This window comes from Magnolia sinica, chromosome 10 (assembly GCF_029962835.1).
Source record: "Magnolia sinica isolate HGM2019 chromosome 10, MsV1, whole genome shotgun sequence".
NCBI classification, from domain to species: Eukaryota; Viridiplantae; Streptophyta; class Magnoliopsida; order Magnoliales; family Magnoliaceae; genus Magnolia; species Magnolia sinica.
Genome location: NC_080582.1, coordinates 67,141,123 through 67,165,707, shown reverse-complemented (window position 1 = coordinate 67,165,707; position 24,585 = coordinate 67,141,123). Strand labels below are relative to the sequence as shown.

The 24,585-nt window shown below is 40.0% G+C and overlaps 1 protein-coding gene across 2 annotated transcripts; it reads right to left on the bottom strand.

Annotated features, from left to right (window-relative positions):
• Window positions 1-1,470: 1,470 nt before the first annotated feature.
• Window positions 1,471-24,229, bottom strand: LOC131216909 (proteasome subunit alpha type-7). 2 transcript variants are annotated; one of them, XM_058211517.1, is made up of 4 exons: window positions 24,073-24,229; window positions 23,586-23,770; window positions 14,095-14,509; window positions 1,471-1,804 (listed from the first exon to the last, which is right to left on the bottom strand). In XM_058211517.1, the coding sequence occupies exons 2-4, from the start codon at window positions 23,756-23,758 to the stop codon at window positions 1,643-1,645; spliced, it is 750 nt and encodes a 249-aa protein (XP_058067500.1). In that variant the 5' UTR covers window positions 23,759-23,770; window positions 24,073-24,229; the 3' UTR covers window positions 1,471-1,642. The 2 variants fall into 2 exon arrangements, with proteins under 2 accessions (XP_058067500.1, XP_058067499.1); XM_058211516.1 differs by having other exon boundaries at window positions 23,586-23,767; window positions 24,073-24,227.
• Window positions 24,230-24,585: the final 356 nt, after the last annotated feature.

Below are 24,585 nucleotides of genomic sequence, written 5' to 3'. Positions count from 1 at the left end.
TATCTTCAAAGGCATTTTCTCACAAAAGATATGAACCATCTTCGATACTTTCTAGCCGTAAAAGTTGCTTAGATCAAAGGAATGCATTAATGTGTTTGAACCAAAATACGTTTTAAATTTGCTCATAGAGACAAGCCTTCTTGGAACCAAGCTAGTTGATACACCAATGGATCCGAATTACAAACTTCTTTATAATCAAGAAAATGTATTTAAATACCTATGGAGGCATAGAAGATTAGTTGAAAAACTCACCTATTTAATTATTACTCACTCACACTTATCTTATACTATGAGTGTGGTGAACCAATTTATGAGCTCTCCAAGAGTACCTCACATGGTGAGGTCGTTCAGATTTTGTGGCATCTTGAAGAAGCATTGGGTCAGGGAATTCTACACAAATGGAACAATCATCTTCAGGTCATAGGGTATTATGAATCTCTGATATGGACTAAGTAGGTTCTTTATAGATAGGCAGTCTACTACTAGGTACTGTACATTTGTGGAAAAAAAAATCTAATCATGTGGAAGAGTAAGAAGCAAAGTGTTGTGGCCTGATCAATCATTGAAACGGAATATGGAACAATGGCTTACACTACCTGTGCGCTAATATGGATCAAGAAATCAGGCAGCATCCCATATTGCAAACAATCCAGTCTATCATGAAAGAACCAAATATATTGATGTGGATTGTTACTTTATATGTGAGAAGGTCTCCCCAATGATGAAATCTCTACTCCATATGCCCGGTCTTGAGATCAACTTGCCAATGTGTTCACCACGGCCCTACCTGACAGTAAATCTACACGCACATACTCCAAACTTCGCATTGACGACATCTATGATCAAGGGGAGTGTTAATGCTTGAGAATATGGGCCGTACAACTATACGGCCCACCGAATAGATGTGGATGTAGGTCGTAAGGCCCACCTAGCACATTCTCTTATCTATTCTTTAGTTAAATCGATTAGGACTTCTGGTTAGGACATTAGTGAAGTTTGTGCCTTTGCTGCTTACATGTGTTTCTATCTTTCTCACTTGCTTATTATTAATTCAAATAGGAGGAGAGGGGATGTCCAATTCTACAATCCTCTTTTCCTTCCTTTTTATAACTCTCCTCTCCTTTTATTTCTTCTTCTTTCTTCTACTTCTAGTTTACAAATCTACAACTACTACTATTCCAACAATCACTTGCAGCCTAACAAGGCCTTTTCAGTCCCGGAAGTAAAAGGTTTCAAAAAGTGAATGGAGATCCGAAAAGGCAAACATAACCCAGGAAATAGCTGAATAAGAAATGGCGGCAGGTGATGGACTGCATCCTAAAAATGTAACATATTGAAGTGCAGAATCATTGCACTTGTGAAAGAAATGAAATCCTGACACAAAAAATGCCGAGGAATCTCAGTTCTAAAAGTAAAAGGTCTTAAAAATTAAATGGAGACCCCAAAGGCAAACTTAACCCAGGTGATGGATTGCATCCTAAATGTAATCAATTGAAGAAGCCCAGAATCATTGTGATTGTGAAAGAAATGAAATCCTGAAATTCATGAAAAATGCCGATGAATCCATAGTAACACATACTTGATATCTTAGTTCAGGGTTCTTCACCAAATTCCAAAAATAAGTGTATATAAGTGGGCAAGATCACTGATCTCTGGCAGGAGCCTTCTTTGCAGCTTCAGCTGCTGCTTTTTCTGCTTCAATCTCTGCAACAATGGTATCGATTTCGGATTCATCAAGTTGACGAAGCCCATGGTCTTTCGTCATCACAGCAATCTCTATGTTCTTTCCTCCACTCTCGACAACCTAACGAAACCATTTAAAATTTTCAGATTAAACATTCAAGAATACACAGATGATACATATGTATGTAAAAACAAACACATAGGTATATATACCAATGGGTGTAGGGAGTTTTCTGAACTCATATGAACCTCTACAGGTAGCCACCTGGCATGTTTTGGACTTTCAGAACGTGCAACAGGTGGAGTTTGCTATGTGATGGCCCGGCCCAGAACTCGTGCCAGTCCACTCATCATCCTTTGTTTTCATACATGTAGTCCTCTCATTCTTCCCTCCCTCTTATATAGGGAAATGGTACGATGAGGTCGACCACATGGGAAATTCCCATGAGGTCGAGCTGTGTGGGCCCCATCATGATGTGTATTAGACATCCACACCTTGCATTTGGTGGGCCCCTGGGTTTTGGATAAGGATGAAATTTGGTGTAACCCCTCATCCAAGTGGGGAGACACAATGGATGGATTAGACGTGGGCCCTATAAACGATCATGAAGGTTTTGGTGGGTGGGTATCCACTCTCAACTGTTGTCTATAATGTGGCCCACCTAAGTCATGGATTGGCCTGATTTTTAGGCCCGTGTCCCACCACAGAAGGTTTCATCTGACTGATGGGTAGATGTCTGATAAACATCACGGTGGGGGCCACACAGCTCGACCTCATGGGAAGTTCCCATGAGGTGTGTGTGTGCGTGTGTGTGTGTGAAGTGATAAGCGACAAAACAATCAGTTATACTAGGAAAATTCCCATAATCACCAAAGAGAAGTGATAGCAGCAGTTCACTGAACCATGGTTCAAAATTACGAACACTTGACTCAACTTGATGTTTCTCAGGTTGACTCAAAGACTCATCCCAACTCAATTCGATATTTAATTTATGATAAATTGAATATATTAGATAGTGCTTAATTGTAATTGACCCATGTAATAGTCTATCACATTAAGCATGTAGGAGTTTTATGCTCTCATTGACGGTCCCCAGCCAGGACAAATGAGGGTAGCGTAAGGTTGGCAACCGGCATCAAACTTATGCCATTACTTCCAATATGAATCTGAAAATATAAAGAAAAGGATTCATGTAGCCTACCCAATTAGTTGGGGTAAGATTATGATGATGATAGTGATGATGAAAAATTAGAAATGTAAGAATTGTTGATGGATATTTAAAATAGTTAGATCTCATAGAAGTAATATAAACCATAACCCAAAGAAACAACATTACTAATACGTCACTAGTTGAGGTCATTCCAAAGTGAAGGTTGCGGGTGAGAATCTCAATCCCACCATATTTTAATTTTAATAAGGCGAGCATCTTGGTTTGAGTTGCACCGAATCGACCGAGCCACCAAGTCAATTGGACAAGTCTCTCCAAGTCCAGGCTGAGTCAAGCCCAATACCGAGTTCCCAGAGACGGCTCAAAATTTCACCGAGTCAAGTCGACTTGGCCTAGTTTGAAGTCAAGTGAGCAAGTTTTAGAACTATGGGCTGAACCATCCAAACAATGGAAAATGAAAGAGGCATGGCTCTGGCAATGGACAAGAATACAATTGTTAAAGAGTGTCACTCAGGAACCAAAAGATGTAATGAATAAATGTTGTAAAAACTTGTGAAAAAAGAGGGCGCGACTTCTAAGAAGGGAAGTCATTGAATAATAAAAACTCAGTCAGTGAACCCCTCTTCTTCATGGGAGGAAATCCGGACTCAAGTAAAGAGGGTGTTACTGCTGAGAAGTGAAGTCATTGTATAAAATTTATTGGACATTTGTAGAATGTCTTATTGTAAAAAAAAAAATGTTTTAGGGGTGGGTCGGAAAAAGTGGAGAATTCTTTCTCATGGTTCTCTGGGCAGTCTGGAATGAAAGGAACTACTGTTGCTTTCAGAACCAGAGCGCTTCCTTTGTTGGGGTCTTCAATACGGTTCTCTTGTATTTTAGAGATTGGGCTCCTCGGTCCTGTTAAGCTTTTCCTTGGGTCCCCCCCAAACATGGGTATGGGCTTTGTTTTTCATTTCTCTTTGTTGTTGTATTCTTTTGTTTAACAAATGAATTTATCTTTCAAAATAAAATAAAATAATGAAATAAAATATACAGATATCAATAGTTAGGAAACTGAAAATTAATGCTCCATCTAATAAAACTAGATGTTGATAGCATGAGTGAAATGTTCAGAATAACAATTATAGAAATAAATAAGAATTGCATGCTTGGAAGGGGATGGACACATCTGCATCAGTGTCCTGGATCTGGGAATGGCGATTCATGTATGTTCACCATGTCAGTCCAATCTTTGAGCATCACATCTTAGCACCAATGAATTCGCCAGCCATCACCTCATACATGAATATCAACTCTCTCTTCCATATCAATGCTTGATGTTGAGCATGGGCCGTGGTGAATCATCACCACCACCACCACCATCATAATCATCATTATCATCATCATCCTAGCATTGTGTCATGCATCCGAGCCCCTGATCCCATTGGTTTGATGCCTAAGATCAGATTGGAGGGCCTCACGGGTGATCTGTTCAAATTAGAATGCCCCGCCAAGGGATTCCATAATGGTAATAGTGGCCATAACGTCAACCACCGTTACCTTTACGATACCGGTTAATGGTTGTTATGGGCCCTGAAACGTCTGTTTCGGTCTCTTTTTTATTTTTTTAAAAAAAACATATATTTGGCCAGTAACATTGAAAAAATAATAATCCAAAAAACCTATATCTACCCCGTAATAGACCATTATAGGGTTGTTACGGCCTTTAGAGGGGCATGTAACGAGCGGTTAACGACAGTGACGGGTCATTTTTTCCATAGCGGTTGTTATGGCCTTTACCATACGTGTAATGGCTTCCACCGTTACCTTTATGTAACAGCCTTTATGGCCTCGTAATGGCCTTTACAGCACACCATGTGCCCCACGGATGGTCTTATTATCCTATTAAATTATGGACCCCACATGTTTGCTTGAGTATTGTTCACATAGGGACATTGTTCTCACACGTAGACATCATTATTGCCTTTTCAAACAAGTGCACTATTCATCTGTACACATTCATGGGTTAAACATAATTTTGTAAGGCTAGATTCCTTTCTTTATTTGGAGTCTAAGTTAGGAAAGTAATGTGTGCAAGGCCCATATATTAAAGGTCTAATGCAGGAGCATTTTCACACCGGGCTCGAGTGGGGTAGCCTGTGGGATGCGGGGACACACTCGGGGTGGGCGGCTCGTGAGTCATGAGAGGCGGGCCCCACCCGCGTGATTCGGGTGGCTCGTGTGAGATGGTACCCATGTGATTTGGGGCCCACGAGGGGGGTTCGACCGAGGTCTTAACCCATGAGATGTGAGACTTGAGCTATGAGATAAAGGGATTAATTCGCCATGCCTTATCAATTCGAGCTTTTAGAGCAGGTGGTTAATTGTCCTGCATCAAAGTGGTATCAGAGCAGGAGGCCTCATGTTCGAAACTCCTCACCAGAGATGATTAATGCAGGGGCATTTTTACACCGGGCTCGAGTGGGGTAGCCTGGGGATGTAAGGACACACTCAGGGTAGGCGGCCCGTGTGAGGCGGGTGGCTCATGAGAGGCGAGCCCCACCCGTGTGAGGCGGGTGGCTCGTGTGAGGCGGTACCCATGTGATTTGGGGCCCACGAGGGGGGTTCGACCGAGGTCTTAACCCATGAGATGTGAGACTTGAGCTATGAGATAAAGGGATTAATTCGCCATCCTCTAACTGTTCGAGCTTTTAGAGCAAGTGGTTAATTGTCCTGCATCAAGGTCATACCTTAAATCCAAGTCCTTTTAAGTCTTCCTCTCATTTTCTTTGTCCCTAATCAAAGTTCCCCTCCTTGCCATTACCATCTCTAGTGCTCATAGTTCTTCTTCTTCTTCCTATCCATCATTTATCTCTTGTTGGGGTCATGCTTAGGCTACATCAGATGGCCTCATTCTTGATGATATCCTTCATAGTCTTCCACGCATCAACCTCAACTCCAAAATGTAAGCATTGTTCATCATCCACAAATGCTGCCTCCTAATTGTCCAACACTGAACTAAAGTGGGGAAGAAAAATAGTTTCAATTTCTGACTTTACAGCTGTACAAGGATAGTTGGATATTTGGTGAATTGTTCCACGTATGATTCCATCTACCAATACAGCTGTATTTTGGCTGTATCAGTTCGCAGCTTCTAATGGTTGACCCACTCAATGTACTCACATTTGAACTATGATTTGACAGAAAAAATTCAAGCCTCTATAGACATTAAGAATGCACACGAGTTGAGTGGTTCAAAAAGGTATGGAACAAACTTATGAACATCTAGATATATCTGCAATTAACCATTTAAGTTGGCCAGTACACATGGTCAATGAATGAGCATTATACGCATATAGAACTTTAGTCCAATTATGAATTTATGGAGGCATGTCTCGAAGATTCACCTATTTGGTCACATCATTACCAATCAAAATAGGATGGAAAAAGGCAGATACGTACAATACAGACCTCATTGAAGATTCCTCAATTTCCACTCTGATAGAGTCATTCAAGTCTCAGCTACATAGTCCAACAAATTCCCATCAACATGACCATGGAAAGCATTTTGAAATCTTGTTACTTCAGTTCATCCGAATGCTACATTGACATGTAATGCCTCATACCATCTGTTGAATATGACCAGCTCCAAATAGTTGGGACAAGGCTATTGTGATGATCATGATAAATTATGATGAACCCACAGTTCAAATTACAACATAAAATGATATCTTGGAACAGCAGGTCCTGAACCTGGGTAAGGAAGATGCGTTGATGTTGGATAGGCAACCAGTGATAAAAAATTTGCCAGTGAGAATTCACGTTTGAATGTGATTGGCAAAGCGGGATTTCAAAAGCTGACCATCAAATAATTGAGAACTCTGTAGACAATGATGATGAATAATCAACATTGGAATATAATTTTACCAGGTTACAACCAGTGTTGTTAGATCCTACATAAACAGCCAGTGATAATGTTTAAAGGTCACCAAAAAAACTGCCTGCAACAGCTTTCTGAATATTCCACTGCTTTGTATTTCTACAAATCCTGATGCATCCTAGGAATGGACCAAGAAAAACCAAAGAGTTGGCACCCACAACCAAGGTGTCCCGTATCGGTATCGGTTGGCGTAACGGTGCCCTCCGAAACCGATACGGATATGGGGGCGTAACGGCCCGTAACGGCGCAAAATTTTTTTTTTGCCAAAAAAATATGAAAAAATATGAATTAAATCCGGAATATTCTAAGCATTCCAAATATGCATTCATTTATAAATTGGAACATGTTTATGGTGATGTAACGGTCCACTCTTTGGTGAGAAGTTGTATCGGACTGTCTGATGAATTTATGAACCAGATAACCTGAATTTGACAACAAAATTCATATATTTAATTTTCTAAATATATAATTTATATACTTAACAATTTGATATCGTTTCTCCCAATAGTTTTTTTAAAAAATGAAATTAAATTCAAGTAGATGGCATTGTCAATTTGGGGTTGACTTGGAGGACCAATCCATGCCCCAAATCAGCCTCAAATTCATGCAATTTATTGGCATTATCCCACTTATAAATTGGTAGACATTTATTGGATAGTGAATCATGAAAAAAATCAAAAGGCCCTATTTTAAAAAATAAGCATCCACAAATTAACAATTATAACTATTCAAACAATTTGATTTTGGCATTGTGAGTTAGCATCTATAGTTCATAATTTAATTGGTAAATTTTAAGTTAATACATGTCTTGTGTACAATTTTTTAAGGGCCCGAATTAGGCGGGACTTGGATTGTGAAGTGTAGCACATGAGTCTCAAAGTTTTTTGGGGCCCACCGTGATGAATGTGTTATATCCACACCATCCATCCATTTTGCCAAATAATTTTAGGGCATGAGCCCAAAAATGAGGCAGATCCAAAGCTCAGGTGGACCGCAGCATAAGAAACAACAATAATTAAACGTCCATCATTAAAAATTTATTGGGGGCTACAAAAGTTTTAGATCAAGCTGACATGTGTGTTTTCCCTTCATCCACGTCAGTGTAACCTAATTAATAGGTTAGATGGAAAATAAACATTATAGCGGACCGTGTAACAAAACATTGCAAGTGCACTGTTCAGCGTGCACTGCAGAACATAATATATATATATATATATAATAAGTGTGTGGCTGTGAAACAGCCACGCAGTCCATTCCGATTTCGACGCTCGAAATGAAAAAGAAGAGAGAGAGGGAGGGAGGGAGGGAGGGAGGGAGAGAGAGAGCGAGAGAGAGAGAAGAAGAAGAAGAAGAAGAAGAAGATGAAGAGGAAGAAGGCACTGTTCAGCGTGCACCACAGAACACAAAAAAAAAAAAAATTTAAGTGCGTGGCTGTCAGTCCATTCCGTTTTCGATGCCGGAAATGAAAAAGAAGAGAGAGGGAAACTGAAAAGAAAAGAGGGAAAGAAGAAGAAGAAGAACAGTAGTCTGAGAAGAGGAAGAAGAGGAAGAAGAAAGAAAGAAAGAAAAGGTATGTATTATTTTTTCCTTCTTTTTTTTTTGTGCCCGTAACAGCCGTTACAGGTCAGTAACGGCCGTTACGCCCGTAACGGGCCCATATCGGCCGATACGGGTACAAAAAAGGGGAACGGCCAATATAGCCCCAAATCGCGTAACGGGTACCATCATTACCGATACGTATCGGCCATTACGGCCGATACGTAACCGATATGGGACACCCTGCCCATAACCCGTCCAATCAGTAAAGCACCCATCAGTGACTTGAGACCCCAATCCATTCAATCATTGATTTGGGCCCACAATCTGTCCAGATGGTGGTCAGATCAATCTGTGAAACCCCACAAGGTGGTCCGGTTGATCGACAAGCCCATGTGGTCCATCCCATTGGAACTGTTCTCTATAGCAACAGTTAGAGACTTGTTGGGCAAGTTCCCTCAGTACTTTCGCCACTAATTTTATGGGCCACTTTTTGTGTAGCAAACAATCCCTTGATCATATGAAATTGATCTTGTTCGAAGGCCTATTGAATTAGCTATCAAAAACGACCAAGATCAAGTGAATCTAATATCACCTGAGTGTTATGGCTGATTTACGAAGGATTGTATGGTTGGGAGAGAATTTATGGATATTTTAGTCATTACTCACATTTTTAAAAATAGATATATAGGATTAGAGTCCACAAACGGCAAGAGATTATATTACGGTTACTATAGCTTTCAAAAAGAATATGTACATGTAAAAGATCTTTATCAAGCATACTGATGAATGAGTTCTATTTACTCCTTAAACCTATGATGAGATTTTCGTAAGGTGAGATACTCCTTCGTACTATGGGTCATTTGTGTTAGATAAACCTCAGCATAACCATGACACTAGATCCACTCATACGGATGTGCGATTCTCACTTTAGTGTTTCAGATATCAGATTTCACTTAACATTTTTATCGTAAATACTATCTACTTTAGCATGAAAATGCAACTTGGTTCCATACTGATCAAAGTGTGTAGGAAGCACATGCTTACTCTCTCATGGATCATGGAGTTCTTAAATGAACTGAAAGTTGTCAGATGATCGGTGCACGATCATGGTTTAAGGCATTCTAAATGCATGATGTGCAACTCTTCGAGATTGTCTGGTGAGGCTCCACACAACAACGGTTTGGTCTTAATTTGTTGCCTTTAATCTCCCATCCTTCAACCTACTATTTGTCTGTATTTACTGTTTTTCCACATCCATCCATTGCAATTTGGTATCAAAGTTTTACATCATAGAGAAGGCTTGATTTGAGATATTCTTCTTTCAATTCCTACTTTGCTTCCCTTCCCAAGAAACCGAAATGTCATTTTTTTCTATAAAAATGTTTCTTTATTTCCCAACTTCCAACAAAAAACTTGGACCTCTTTGAAAAGTATATATAAGCTTTTCTTTTCACATTTTCACTCAAACCCTAGATTTTAGAACTCGTCTCCCAAAACCCACCCATGAAAACCCATCTTTCCCAAAACCCAAAACCAAAGATCTAAACATCTAGCCCAACAAAAACAAAAACTATATATATATATATATATATATATATATATATATATATATATATATATATATATATATATATATATATATATAAGGGGATACGAGAGAAGTTTTGTGAAACCTTGGAGACTGTGATGCTGACATGCAGTGGAGCATCTTACACTCCTTACAACCTCTATCCATATTTCACCACTCTTTACAACAGCCCGCCCTCTTACTCTGGATCTTCAAAGATGTTGATGCATAATGGGAAATCCTATGCATCAATATAGAAAAGATTGGAAAACAATGGATCTTGATAGGCTTTGTCGAAGCAACTTTGGACACATATAGTTCCACAGATCAGTCGAGGAAATCAAAGATTAATGGTGAATTGGAAAACAAAGTAACGATCACAGACGGCTGGAAGATAAAAGGTGACAACAAATGCTAATGTCCCATCACGGAAGCTAAAATTGATGTGTTACAAAGGCATTCTGCAAGAATTGATGAATGTGCAGCTCCAACTCAATGCAAGCTCTTGCCAACTGAGAATGATTAATGCGACCTAGGAGTGGCCCCATGAAAGCCCAATAAGCCCCATGATGCAAGACATGAAATTAAATATGACATGCAAGATTTCAAGCTTTAGATCATACTAAATTTAAACAATCACAAAATTCCACGTCCCACATACGATCAAACATTCAACAAGGGGAATCTACGAGGGTTCAAGCCTACACACGTTAGGGTTATATCAAATAAAACTAGAAACCAAACAATGCCCAAAGGAGTGTAGATTCATTCACTCTTGAAAAGGATTATTCCCCAATTCAAGAGATTCACCATGTTTCAATTCGGGGAAAGTCTAGGGTTTGCAAAAGTGGAAAAGAACTTGGAATTTAGGATTATCTAGGGTTAGGGTTAGGGGTGCAAGGCGATAAAGAGAGGAAAACAAAAGAAATACCGAACCTAAGAATGTTTCTGCGTGTGGACAGCAGGCCAACTAGGCTCACTGTGTGTCTGCCTGGCTGCACGTGTGTGAAGCCCACAAAACTGAAAAAGGCCACCTAGGGCTTGGTTGGCCAGGGGAGGTCCATTCTCACACCAAGTTTCGTGACGATCCGCCATCCGGTGTGTGCGTAGTGCTCCGCTGTAGTTTCAGCCCCTCTAACGGGCCAGAATCTGAAATTCTGCCATGGAGGGAAGCTTGGGCAAAACGAAAGGTGAATCTGAATAAGGGAGGGCTGTGGAAGATGGTGGATGTGGGGTGGAGGAGGTGGGGACGATTCGGGATGATTGTGGCTTCGCACCACGGTAGTTAGCCCTTCGAGAAAGGGAGGGTTTTGTACCCAATTAGCTTTTTCAACTCAGAGGGATAGAGAAGAAGGAAAAACACAGAATTTTATTCATAAACTTCATTGAAAAAAAAAAAAAAAAACCTACATGGGGTTGCTTATTTATAAGAAAACCCTAAACCCCAAAAGCCGCGTCATGTACGCACACTATTACTTATAGGCGAAGTAACAAAAATAACAACTAATCAACACAATCAAAACCGTTCATGATGTTTCTAATAACGATAATAACCAAAACTCAAAATCATAGATCATCTAGGGTAGTGGGTCACGATTATGAGATCCAATGGTGGAATCCCTATGATGATCGAGTCCACTCCAATGCTCCATAGTACACCCCCCTAACTAAGAAGTCCTCAATAGATGTCGTCGTCGATCCAAATCGATAGTGAGGCCTTCCTCCTCCTTGAGTACGTGCGTAGGGCGGGGGGCGGGGGGCGTGCGCATGATGTCTCCATCACCCCAGGATCTGTCAATCAGTAAAGTTGGCTCCATAATTTTATCCTCAGTGAAGTGGGCCCACAAATTATCTGATCAAAGCCCAAAAAATTGTTTCATCGATGATCTAGGCCCCATAATCTAAGTGGTTGTGTACACCTAACGGTGGTCAAATTGATCTGCAGTTAGATTGATTTGTAGGCCCATATTCTCCATATGATTAGGTCTATTTTTTATAGCAAAAATTTTGTGACTTTTCGCACAAGTTTCCCTTTTTTCACTTATTTTGTAGCCACTTTTCAAGAATGAAAGGAAATTGGCCCTATTTGAGAGCCCATTGATTTAGCTTTCAAATGATCCCAAGATAATGTGACGTAGGGAAGGATGTGAGGTCGAAGGAGATAGAAATAATTCTAAAATATTCAAAATAATTTGATTGATGATGAAAAATGAGATTACGACTCTTTAAATAAGGCTATGAACCCTAGGGAGAAGTTTCGGAATTAAACTACAACTAAAACTCCTAGAAATCACGACTTACTATAAGTAGTAAACTTACTATTTATAGACCGTCGTAATTCCTACTAGTGTGCATGGTTTTCAGCCAAAAATAGTAAGTGTCCTATTTGGCTTCACCACACTGTTCTCCTAATTATTCTAAACACTTTTCATGTTGGGCACAACTCCTAAAGCCCAACGGATGAAGAGTTATAATTAAACTAAAACTTATTATAAATAGTAAAAACAAAATTAAAATAGGAATTCGACCGTCGATCTGATGGTATTTCGCAAATTTGGCATGGGCAACTTCGTGTGGCTGGGTTGGGTGGCTAAAGTAGCTTGTCCTACCCCAAAATCATATATGGTATGTCCAATAGCTCATTCCAGTTTGCGAGATACGTCCATTTTAAGTTTTGACAGTCTGGATCATCTCCGTCTCCAATCGGGCCTTATCTACATCAATCCCCTCCACTTCAAAAGAACTCGTCCTACATCGGTTCATGATACTTGATCAGGTCCACGATGTTGAAGGTACGCAAGATCTTCATGTCATCCGGAAGATCAACAACATATGCATTAGAATTGATCTTTCGGAGGACTGGTACCAGCCCAATATTCTTGTTCTTCAATTTGTGTACATCCCGGTCGAAAATCTTTCCTTGCGTAGGTGGGCCATAACTTGGTCGCCCACCTCAAACACCTTTTGTCGTCGATGCTTGTCGGCTTGCTCCTTGTACTTGTCGTTCAAGGTGTGTAACTTCGCTTCAACCTCCGCATGAATGCCCATGATCCTGCCTGCCATGTGTTTTGCTGCAACGCTCATGCCTGGGAACTTGGGCAAAGGGACCAAGTCAAGTGTGTAGCGAGGCACTTGGCCATAAATAACCTGGAACGGGGACTTCCCAACTAAGCGGTTCACCATGTTGTTGAATGCAAACTCCACTTGAGACAAGGCTAAATCTCACTGCTTGAGTTTAAGAATCTCCTTATGAACCGGATCGGGTCATCTCAACAAAAGTCATGGGTCCAACTTAGGCCCAGATTTTGGACTCACTTAGTAATAGTCGAGCTTGGGCAATCCTGATCTAACCCAAACCCAACCTATTGTGACTCGTAGTTGTAACAAAATTTAGTCATCTTTTGATCATTGTTAATATTTCACTAAAATAGAAGATTAAGGTTAAGAGTCAATGAGCAGATAGAAATATATGAAGGTCTCTTTTTCTTTGAAAAAAGTATATATACATGTAAAAGACTCTTTATTAAAAAGAATGATTAATGAAACCTTACTTTCTAGTCTTTAAACCTGCAATGGGTCTTTCTTGGGGCACAATTCTTCCTTACTATTGTGACTATGAGAACCCACAAACTCACAGTTCGGAAAAAATCCAAATCATTCGTCTCCTTTAACTTCAATCCCAACAACCTAAAAATCACCTTGATCTACATGTATAACTTTTCCACATCTCTTCTACATCAAATCTGGTATTGTTTATTGAGCTTGACATGGCTCTAGAATTTAGCATCCTGCATTCTGCCTTTTCTTCTAATTCAGCTCATTGACGCATATTTATATGCATCTATGGTACTGCTTTTACATAAATTATTTCATATTCAACCACAAAAGCCACCAAGAATGCTAAAAAGCGCTAGTGTACAATCGTACAATATAAAAAGGTCAAGCATGTAACATTTTATACAGACAACTAATTTTATTTTGTGTGTGTGTGTGGAATTAAATTATGTTTACAACTTGAAGACCAGATACAACTACTTGTGTAGGCTACAGAAATATTAAAGATCACATATTATATTAAACTTCGAAACATAGGCCATGAGAAACGAAGATAAAATTATCCTAGGTTAATAATCTAGAAATAGTCCAACAAGACTACTATTTTTTATCAATAAAGAGTTCAACAAGACAAGCTCAAAACTAGGACAGAAGAAACTTACTTCCAGCAAGGCACGAATTGCCAGCTTTACAGTTTCTTGCCCAGAAGTTTCTTTATAATTTTTCTCCAAAAATTCTCTCATCGAATTCGAGTTTCTTCCTGTAGCATTAGCTTTCCAGGCCGAAAATGTCCCAGATGGATCTGTTTGATAAAGTGATGGTACACCAGTGTATGGATCAAAGCCCACAATCAAAGTTGAAAGGCCAAATGGCCTCACACCACCACTCTGTGTATACTTTTGTTGAAGGCCAGCAATGTACCGGGTTATGTATTCAACAGTTACAGGATCCTCAACAGTAAGTCTGTGGCTCTGGCATTCGATGCGTGCCTTGTTTATCAAGACCCTTGCGTCTGCTTTTAGCCCAGCACAAGCCAATGCAATATGATTATCCAGATTAACAATTTTCCTAACAGATCTGCAAAGCAAAAGAAGCCGCGATAAGTCAAAGGAGTACGGAGTACGCATTATAAGGCAGACCAATAAAAGAAAAGAAAGAATATGCGAGGTCATACTAAATATACTGTTATTGTCTACGAGCTAGAGTCCAGAACAGATACTAAAAGAATGTTATCATATATAACTAAATAATAGATGTTATTGTATATAAATGATAGACTTGTGTTATTGTATAACCAAAAATAGACTGTGTTATTATTTACAACCCAATAATTGCACTGAGAATATCAGAATAATCATATATCTTCAATCTCTTCTTTAATATAAAAGTTATTTGGTTGGGAATTGGGATGTTGAGTTGTCAGTTAAAGTCTCAACTCTATCCCCATTCTTGATTGGTTCTTGCAGTTGCAGCACTGCCACTTGCAGCTACATATCCTCAATATCATCCTTTTTTCCATGAATCGTCAATCTGTGCACTCTAATCACCATTGGAAGGGGACCAGTGCTTCCACTTAAAAACTTCATATCATAGAGTTTGTAACTTTGTAGATACATCTTCCTTCAGATTTTCAAACTCAGAGGGCTAGGATAAAATGCATTTTTTTTTAATTCTGATGCCAGTGATCAACATAGCCTTTGGTCGCTTGGAGATTTCTCATTGATTCTTCGATTCTATCCATCTTTCTTTGATTTCTCTCCTCTCCTTGATTCTTCTCATCTCCTCTTCCACTGTCTTCAAAACCTTCTCCACTCCTTGATTCATTTCATCTCCTCTTGCACTGTCTTCAAAACCATCACCACTCCTTGATTTCTCATCGATTCTTCGACTCTATCCACCTTTCCTTAATTTCTCTCTGCTTATTGATTTCTGTCATCTAATCTTGCACTGTCTCCATAAAATTCGCTGATATTATCACTGAACTATCAGGCTCCTTTTCTGCTTAAGCCATCCACCATTTCATCATCTTCTTCTTCTTTTTTAAGATCCAATCGGTGGATCCAACAAACAATCCAACAGGGATTCTAGGTGCAAAACTTTAGATCATAGAGTTTTTAGATACATCATCATTTGGATTTTCAAACTCAGGGGACTTGGATATAACACAATTTTTCTTCTGATGCTAACAATCAACACAGCCTTTAGTCACTCCTTGGAATTTTCTCATTGATTCTTCAGTTCTATTCATCATTCTTTGATTCCTCTCATCTCCTCTTGCACTGTCTTCAAACCTTCTTTAATCCCCCACATGGTTCCTAAGCTTTTTTGAATAACCAACATATTTGTACAAACTTTCGGAGAGAGAAGATGGATATTGATATGACTCATCGTAATAATCACAGGTAGACATGTCAGAATTGGGAAACAAGAAGGATGATTGTAGTAGTCAAGGTAACCAGGACAGAAACCGGAAGAAGGATATGGACAATTGTCATATCTACGGGAATCCAATAGGAGTAACTGTACGGAGCATAAGATTATCCACATCTAGAAGACATCTAGATGACAAATAATAGGTTGGATTATGGAAGGCTACGGGCTACAGCTATGGCTGGGTATTGGTGACTGGTAGTGGATAGATTCAGGGATTTTTTTTTTACTAGGAAAGGATTTAGGACCAGAACTGGGGCATGAAAGAAGGGCCACTGCAAAGGCTGGTTTAACGGTCGGGTTGCAAAGGCAATTTAGAGACAGGTGGAGAGGACAGCAGGGGATTGAGCATGAGCAATACAGAAGAACAGATAGTGTGTAGTTTTGCTACAGGCTATCAGTCAGCTGGTTTAGACAGATTTGTAGATAGGTTCTGGAGCAGTTCCTGATTTTAGTTAGAGGTTGTAAAGGATGAAGATTGAGCATTAGTGTACATATGTATGGGCCACGATTCGTTTGGGACTGGGTATTTGATGAACAGGAATTTTTTGCGGGATCTAGGAGATCTGAATGAAGTTAAGATTAGGATTCAAGACTGTTACTTATGGCTGATGGTCACAAATTAGGGATGGACAGAAGTTAGGACAGATACATAGGGGGCAGCATATGAAATCTGCCTACAGGTTTAGGGCTATGATTGGCTGCAGTTTCATAGATTTGATGATACTGGCTTTCAAGCTGGGGTTTTGATGGGGCTAAGGATTAGGGATGTGTAGGGATTGTATTAGGATTGGGTATGGATTTAAGTCGTGAATTTGGGAAGAAGGTCGGTGCTTCTTTTTTTTTTTATCTTTTGTGAAATTTTTGGATTTAAGCTTTAGGATTTTTGGGGTTTCAGAGAAAATTAGGAAACAGAACTCTCAAGGGATTTTTGGGAAAACTGGAAATTGGTAGTTAATTTTAGGGAATTTGGTTAGAAGTGGGGATTTAGGGAATTAGGGATTTTAAAAAATAAGCTGTAATGCTTGGGAAAATCAGGGAAATTGGAAAAATCTTGGGTTTGAGAAATGGTAATTTTGAAATTTTGTAGGATAAGAAAAGAGACAAATAACCAAATCCCCAAAATTCTTGTTCTTAACAAATTGATGCAACAAGATTGGAAAGAACTAGAAAACAAAACAAAAGGTTAAAACCAAAGTACCTACCAATTTAAGCTCCAAAACTCCCTGTTGTTACCACAAGATAGAGATAATGGGCTGTGGAATAAAATTTCAAGCAGCCTTCTAGTTTGTTCAACTACAAAAGGGATTTAAAGGCAACACATCTAAAGAAAAGGGAAGCAACAAATGCTCGAAGGGTGAAAGCAAGGCATGCTAGACCAACTAATGCTACCAAAAACTTGGAACCAAATCAATAATCAAAGTAACATCTCTTATATAATTATAACCTTGTCAAAGAATTCCCTAACTAACACAGAAAAGCACGGGAATCAATCCTATTGGTTCACATGAATTTGTTTCTACCAAATTGCTAGAAAAAAGTCCAAAACTAGATAAAGACAGTATAAAGGTGGGAAAAAAAAGGAAACCAAATCTACCTCAAAATCTTCTTTATATCATCTGTAATGGCTATTATGAATAACCATATGGGGCAGAGCCGCCATCCAGTTGTGTAAACATCTGATTGATATAAAGAATCCAGTGTCTACTTTAACTCTCTATATGCCGGTGTGTTGGGACTTTGTAACATTCCTACAGTTTGGGAATGTCATATGAACTTTAGGTTGTTGCGCGATTGAATATAAGAATAAATTTTAGCAACTGGTTGGTAGAGAGGCTTGAAATACCACCTATACAGAACCATATGGAGTTACAGTGCAGTACTACACCTTTAAAGTCTCTACAGTAATGTATAGAAGCCATATAGAGCCTAAAATTGGATTTGTAGGCACCAAAGTCCAAATTGGATGTCTTCTTTGATGCCAATCATCAACAGGCCAGCAAGTCGAACCCGTCTAGTGGTGATGTGTTGCCTGAATGGACAAACTGTCAAAAAGCACCAATGGAGGCTAGTTTAGATGAGGAAGACTGCAGACATGCACGAAGCGAGCATGACCAAAAGCATGGTAACAACTTGCCTCATGTGTGTGACACAATCTCATGTGCATGTTCTACTTGCACAGATCAATCTTTCATTCATAGTCAATAGCATAAAGACCATCTGATTTTATTTTTTTTATTTTTTTTCGGTTAGCTTGTTAGTACACCCACTGTCAGTTCACACTTCACTGTTAGCATAAAGACCATCTGATTTAACAAGAGATACATCTAACAATAACTGATGCAGGACATGAAATTAAATATGGAATGCAAGAGATCAAGCTTGAGATTATACCACTTTTAAACAATCACAAAATTCCACTTCCCACATACTATCAATCATTCAAAAAGGAGAATCTATGGGGGTCCGAGCCTACGCAACTTTAGGGTTGGATCAAATAAAATTATAAGCCAAACAAGCCTAAAGGAGTGTAAGAATCATCCATTCTTGCAAATGATTGTTCCCAACTCAAGAGATTCACTAAGTTTTAATTTGGGGGAAAATCTAGGATTTGAAAATTGGGAAAAATTGAGATTTGAGCCTCTTTAGGGTTAGGGATTTGGATTAAGGGGTTTTTTTTAGTCAAAAGAGAAGGAAATAGAGGAAAAAGAGAACCTGGGATGAACCGTGCGCGCTGGACAGCAAATGGGCCTGTATGCACATGTGTGACAGGTCGTCCGCACATGTGTGGGGCCCACAGTCGGAAACCAACTTCTAGACTAAGATTGGTCAGGGATGGGCTGCCTCCATACCAAGTTTCATGTCGATCCATCGCAAGATTTGTGTGTAGTACTCCGTCAAAGTTTCAGCCCCTCAAATGGGCCAGAATCTGAAAATCTGTTTGTGTACTGTTGTAGGAGAAAATGTGGGTGCGAAAAAAGGGTGAAACAGATGGTGAAAGGGGTGTAGAGGGTGATGTGTACAAAGATGGAGATGATTTGGGGTAGATGTGACTTCGCACCACGGTAGTTAACCCTTCAAGGAAGGCAGGGCTTCGCACCTAATTTGATTCTTCAACCCAAAGAGAGAGAGAAACGCTGGAATTTTTATTCATAAAATATCATTGAGAATACCTACATGGGATTGCCTTATTTATAAGAAAACCCTAAACCCACAAAAGATAGAATTACCCTTTCGTCATTCATGAAAATAATTAACCTAAGCAATCAAAGCCATTCATGATGTTTCTAATAACAAAAATAGTCAAAACTCAAAATCCTATATCATCTAAAGTAGCGGGCCACGATCGTGAGATCCGATGGTAGAATCTATGTGATAATCGGGTTCACTCCAATGCTCCATAACGCAGCCTCCTAATTATGAGGCCCTCCAAAGATGTCTTCGTCGATCCAAATCGAAAGCGGGGCCCGCCTCCTCCTCGAATACTTGCATAGAGGGCGCGTGTGCATGATGTCCCCATCAATAACCCTGAACAGGCATGTCATGCAAAATGTTATTGCGTGTTGCTCCTCTTATTCTACATAAAAATATGACTGCTTTGAGCATGAAGTGGAGAATGGGGAGAAAGGTGGGCCTTCCGGATGGATTCAAAGTGGAGAATGCCAAGTGCCAAGTGTCGCACCTTCAGTTTGCCAATGGCATGCTTCTTTTTTGTGACATAGAAGTGGATAAGGTGGACAATGTGAGAAAATCATTCACTACTCCAAAGTGGTCTTGGGTTTGATGATTAATGTCCATAAAAGTGAAATATTGAGTATTAGGACCACACAAGAAGAGGTGGAAGGATTGGAAGGGGTCATTGGTTGCAAAGTCGGTCATCTTCCTTATTCATACCTAGGGCTCCCTCTTTGTATGGGCAAATCCACAAAGCACTGCTTATGCGTAAGGTGGTGTTGGAATTAAGTGTTTGGATTTTGTAAATTCGGCGCTGTTAGGCAAGTGGGTTTGGAGATTCACTAACGAGGAGTCAGCCTTATGGAGATCGTTTGTAGTGGCTAAATATGGCCTTTCCCATATGGGATGGTGGACCAAAGCTTCCTCTCTCTATATCGTTCCTCATACATTTGGAAAAGTGTTAATAGTGTGGTGGATTCAGTATTCCAAGGCATTGTATTCTCGGTGGGTAATAGTAAAAGGATGAGATTCTCGTTAGATCCTTTCCTGGGAGAACAAACCTTAATATCTGATTTCCCGAATCTAGCCTCCATCAGTTCTAATATCAATGTTTCTTTGGCTTAGAGATTTTCAGGGACAGGCTTCTAAGGCATTTGGCTTCCTCCTGAACCTAAGGGATAGCAAGATTTCTAGCCTTTCTAACTTGCTTTCCCGATTGCAGGGTTCCCTTATCCCCTTAGAAGAAGTCGATTCTCTGGTTTGGAAGCCAAAAGCATCGAGATCCTTCACAATGCGCTCCTTCTTTGACTCTCTTCAAACCGGCAAATCCAATTCCTCCTAGTCCTTGTGCTCTAGTGGCTTTCGCATGGTTGGTGGGAAGAGGTCGTGTTCTAACCATCGACAACCTTTGAAAAAGGAGAATAATCCTTACGAACATGTGCCTCCTTTGTGAGAGAGACACAGAGACTGTAAATCACCTCTTTCTTCATTGCCCTTTTACGTCAAATATCCAGTCCAAGGTGTTCTCTCTTTCTGGCTTTTGTTGGGTCATGCCGGTTGACATAGGGGATTTCTTGTTGACCTCTCGTACCATTGATGGAGGGAAGTTGGGTATGAAGAAATGGAGGATTTCTCCTGGCAATTCTTTGGGTTATTTGGGGGGAGAGAAACAATCGGTGTTTTCGAAACGAAGAGTCGCTCGCCCAGCAGTGTATTCAACAAAGCAACATCTTTCTTCAGGGATTGGGGGTTTTGGCTTTATTCTCAGCCTCTTCCCAGCTCTAGTGTGGCTTAGGGGTTGTTGTTATTGTATCTTACTTTTGGTTTTTTTTAAAGTCTAGGTTGCTCTTCTTTCTTCCTACTTTCTTTGTTTTGTTCTTCCAACTTCAGCCTAATAAAATAGCACCTTTCAAAAGCAAAAAAGGATGAAAAAAAAAAAGCTGGAAAAGTAGGTGCCCATGGAAGATGACAATGATAAAATCAGCAGTATCGAATATCCTGTTGTACTATGTCCCTGTTTCACTACCCGTCTTCTATTCGATATAGACTGGAAAGAATAAGAAGGGAGTTCCTTCGGAAAGGCTCGGAAGAGAAGCAGAGATTTCATCTCATGACAAGGAAAGAGTTGTTCATTCCGATTGGTGAAGGATCAAGCACAAGGGACTTGAATCTATGAACCTAGTGCTTCGGGCAAGTGGGTATGGAGGTTTGGGATGGAAGGAGCCTTTTGGAAAGAGATGATAGCCAATAAGCACAACATATTGGAGGGAAGTTGGTTTGTGAAGAATTCTTTATACAATTTGTTTGCTATATATGGAAGGTAGTGGGAATAGAGCCAATCTTCAAAAAAGGTTCAGACTTCTCTTTGAGATGTGGGACAAGCATTCAGTTTTGGGAGGATGCTTGGTCTGGAGAAAGCCGCTTTGCAAGGTCTTTCTAAGATTAGCTAGATTAGCTTCGAAACTAAATGCCCCTATTTCTCGATGCATGGAGGTTTCCAGAAGTTTTGCGGTTTAGGTCCCCCACTGGAAAAAGAACATGTACGAGGAGGAGATAGGTGACACCACTCTCTTGCTTGTACTTCTTCAAAATGCATCTCCCTCTTTGTCCATGAGGGTGTCATGGGTGTGGAATCGAAGAGGTCTGATTGTTTCCTAATCTATTCCTTCCTATGGGGAGATCCGATGTCCAATGAGAAGTGTTAATGCTAGCCCATCAAAACTCCATTGGTCCTATGGCCTCCCTAGGTTGTTGCGTTAGCTTGGTTGGCTAGCAGGAAGAAGATCCTCACAGTCAATAACCTTCGTAAGAGAAAAATGGTTATTCCAAATATTTGTCTCACATGTATGTGTGATACAAAGACAATGTATCACTTACCTTTGCATTGAGCCTTAGCCAGAGAAGTGTGGGAATGGTTATTCGATATGTTCCATTGTAGTTAGGTGATCCCAAGGTCGATTAAGGCCTTTTATCCTTGCATGGCATAATAGGGTAATTTCAGCAAAAAAGGGATGACGCTGCAGAGGCTTGACTTGCTGGCTGGTTTGTAGGCTATTTGGGCAAAATGGAATGGTAGATGCTCCAAGAATCAAAGGATCTTAAAAACTAAATAAATAAATAAAAGGAATCAAAACAGTGGCCCTAATTGGGTTCGGAAGGGAAAAGTTGGATGCCAAGGAATGGGATTCTTCAATTCAGTCCCTTTTCAGTTGCGCATTAGCGGCTACAAATATTTTGGGTGTTTTGTAGCTTTTGGTTGCAGATTCCTCATCTATCTTCTAAAATAATTACAATTTCTTTTCCAAAAAAAAAAAAAACTGCTTTTAGTATGAACTTCCTACAAGAGTGGTGTTCCTTGCTAGTGGGGTTTGAATTTCCAACAGCAAGGGACCCACAACAATCAAAGGAAAAATTGCCCATGAAGCTAGCCGACTGTACAAGGTTAGGATAATCTAATACTTGCAATTTGGCTGGTAATCATTCAATGGGGAGCCTACCATTGGATGGCCCAGACTGCTATATGAGTGACAATGTGTATTATGAGACTGTCTGATTGAGTATGTGAATGGTAGGACCAACAGTAGGTACACCATCACCACCATATACATGCATTTTGCATCTAGTGATGTCTCCATTTGCATGGTTGGGGCCATCACCACACGGACCACCATGCAAGCAATGCATCCAAAAAGTGGAAACCACACGTGATTAATCATCCTCCGTGGTGAATATGCACGGGTCCAAAAATCAGGTTGGTCCACTCTTCAAATGGCATACATGCATGAATTGAAACTATGGACACAGACAAAGAAGAAATATGGACCATTGTCCATATCCTCCTAAGAAAAATCATTAATTGTGCAACTTTTAAGACTCTCTCCCACATGCAACGCGCATGCACTTCACTAATTATTTGTAAGAAAAAGATATATATGAGCCAGTTAGGTTGTCAACCCAAGCCCAACCTGTTTACTTAAATGGAACATGTTTTCTAACTGAGCCCAACCTAAAACCCATAAGCTCAACCAGAGCCCGTCTGTTGAGCATGGTTGGGTCAGTTTGCCAGCAGGTTTACCCAACCCATTGTCAGTTCCATCAGCAATACACCCTAAATCACAAACTAACTATTGCACTTCTATTCAAATTTTATATAAGATCCAAACATGCAATAAACTCTCAGTCAGGCCCTCAGTGCATCTAATCCATAAAAGCACATGACGCACAGATGCTCTCTCAACAGGTATAATTCAAACCAAACATAATATCCAACAAGGGTACAAAATAAAACAAATGCCACAAAGATCGCAGAATCTTCAAAGACTCCTAAAATTGAAGTGGATATGAATTGCAAGAAATCCCAAATGCAATTCCAATGAAAATTAAAACCAACCGATCTATCTATCAATTAGAACTACAATAAAAAACCCTAGAATCTAGATAGGCTCCCACCAAAGACGACATCAAATCAGGACATTTAAACATGATGAGTCTCGATTCAAGATCTAGGAAGACCAATCTACGGAAAGGAAAGATGGACAGAGAGAGAGACCTGGAGTCTTGGAGTTTTGCAGTAGATTTCTTCTCAACACCGAGGACGATCGTGTCGGTGCCCCGAACGCCAACAGCAGCATTCCCCTTGCGAACGGCCTCAAGGGCGTATTCCACCTGGAACAGATGGCCGTCTGGGGAGAAGACGGTGATCGCACGGTCGTATCGAGCCATCTTCTCACTCTGCTAATACCAGATGAACGAGTGAGGGAGAGTAGTATATACACGAAATAGCACAGAGGCACGTGCGATGTACGTGAGCAGAAGAAAAGGAAGTCAAGCTATCAAATAAAACATGCAATTCGTTGAAAAATGCAAAGATTGAAACAAATAATGACAATATAGAGATGAAATTCAATTTAAAATAAAAAATGTTTAGATTCTATAAAAACCCATTTCAGATTCAAACAAACGCATGTTAAAATCACAACTATTGTAGACTGTTCATTGCTTAAATTAATCCAAAAAAGTAAAATTAAAAATCTTACCAATCGTCTTTGAGGAAATTCTTCTTACAGCTTTTAGATTTTAGAACTGAAAGAAGCGGTTTCGGGAGGGGGAGGGAGAGTGGAAGGGAAAGGGAAGTAGCGAGAGGGCCGAGAAGGAAAGGAGTGTTATTTGAGGGCCTTTGGAGGGGCGCGGCTTCGGTGAATCCCTGACTGTGGGGCCCACCAGGAAGTATGTGTCCTACATCCACGCCGTCCATCCGTTTTGAGAGATCATTTTAGGGATTTTTGCCGAAAGTGAATCGGATCCAAATCTCAGGTGGACCACACCACAGGAAACAGTGGAGATTAACCAATAAAAACTTCTTGCTGGCCCACAAAAGTTTTCGATCAAGCTGATATCTGTGTGGTCCTCTCATCCAGGTCTTTGTGACCTTATCGGCAGGTTGTATGGCAAATAAACATTTTGGTAACCCCAGGAGGTTTTTAGTGGTGAGTATTGAATCACCACTGTTTCCTGTGGTGTGGTCCACCTAAGATATGGATATGCTTCAT

Coding starts and splice junctions, on each gene's coding strand:
- LOC131216909 (XM_058211517.1), bottom strand. CDS start 23,758: ATGGCTCGATACGACCGTGCGATCACCGTCTTCTCCCCAGACGGCCAT. Junction 14,510..23,585: donor GCAAAACTCCAAGACTCCAG/GTCTCTCTCTCT, acceptor TTTGCTTTGCAG/ATCTGTTAGGAAAATTGTTA. Junction 1,805..14,094: donor CAATTCGTGCCTTGCTGGAA/GTAAGTTTCTTC, acceptor TGGTTTCGTTAG/GTTGTCGAGAGTGGAGGAAA.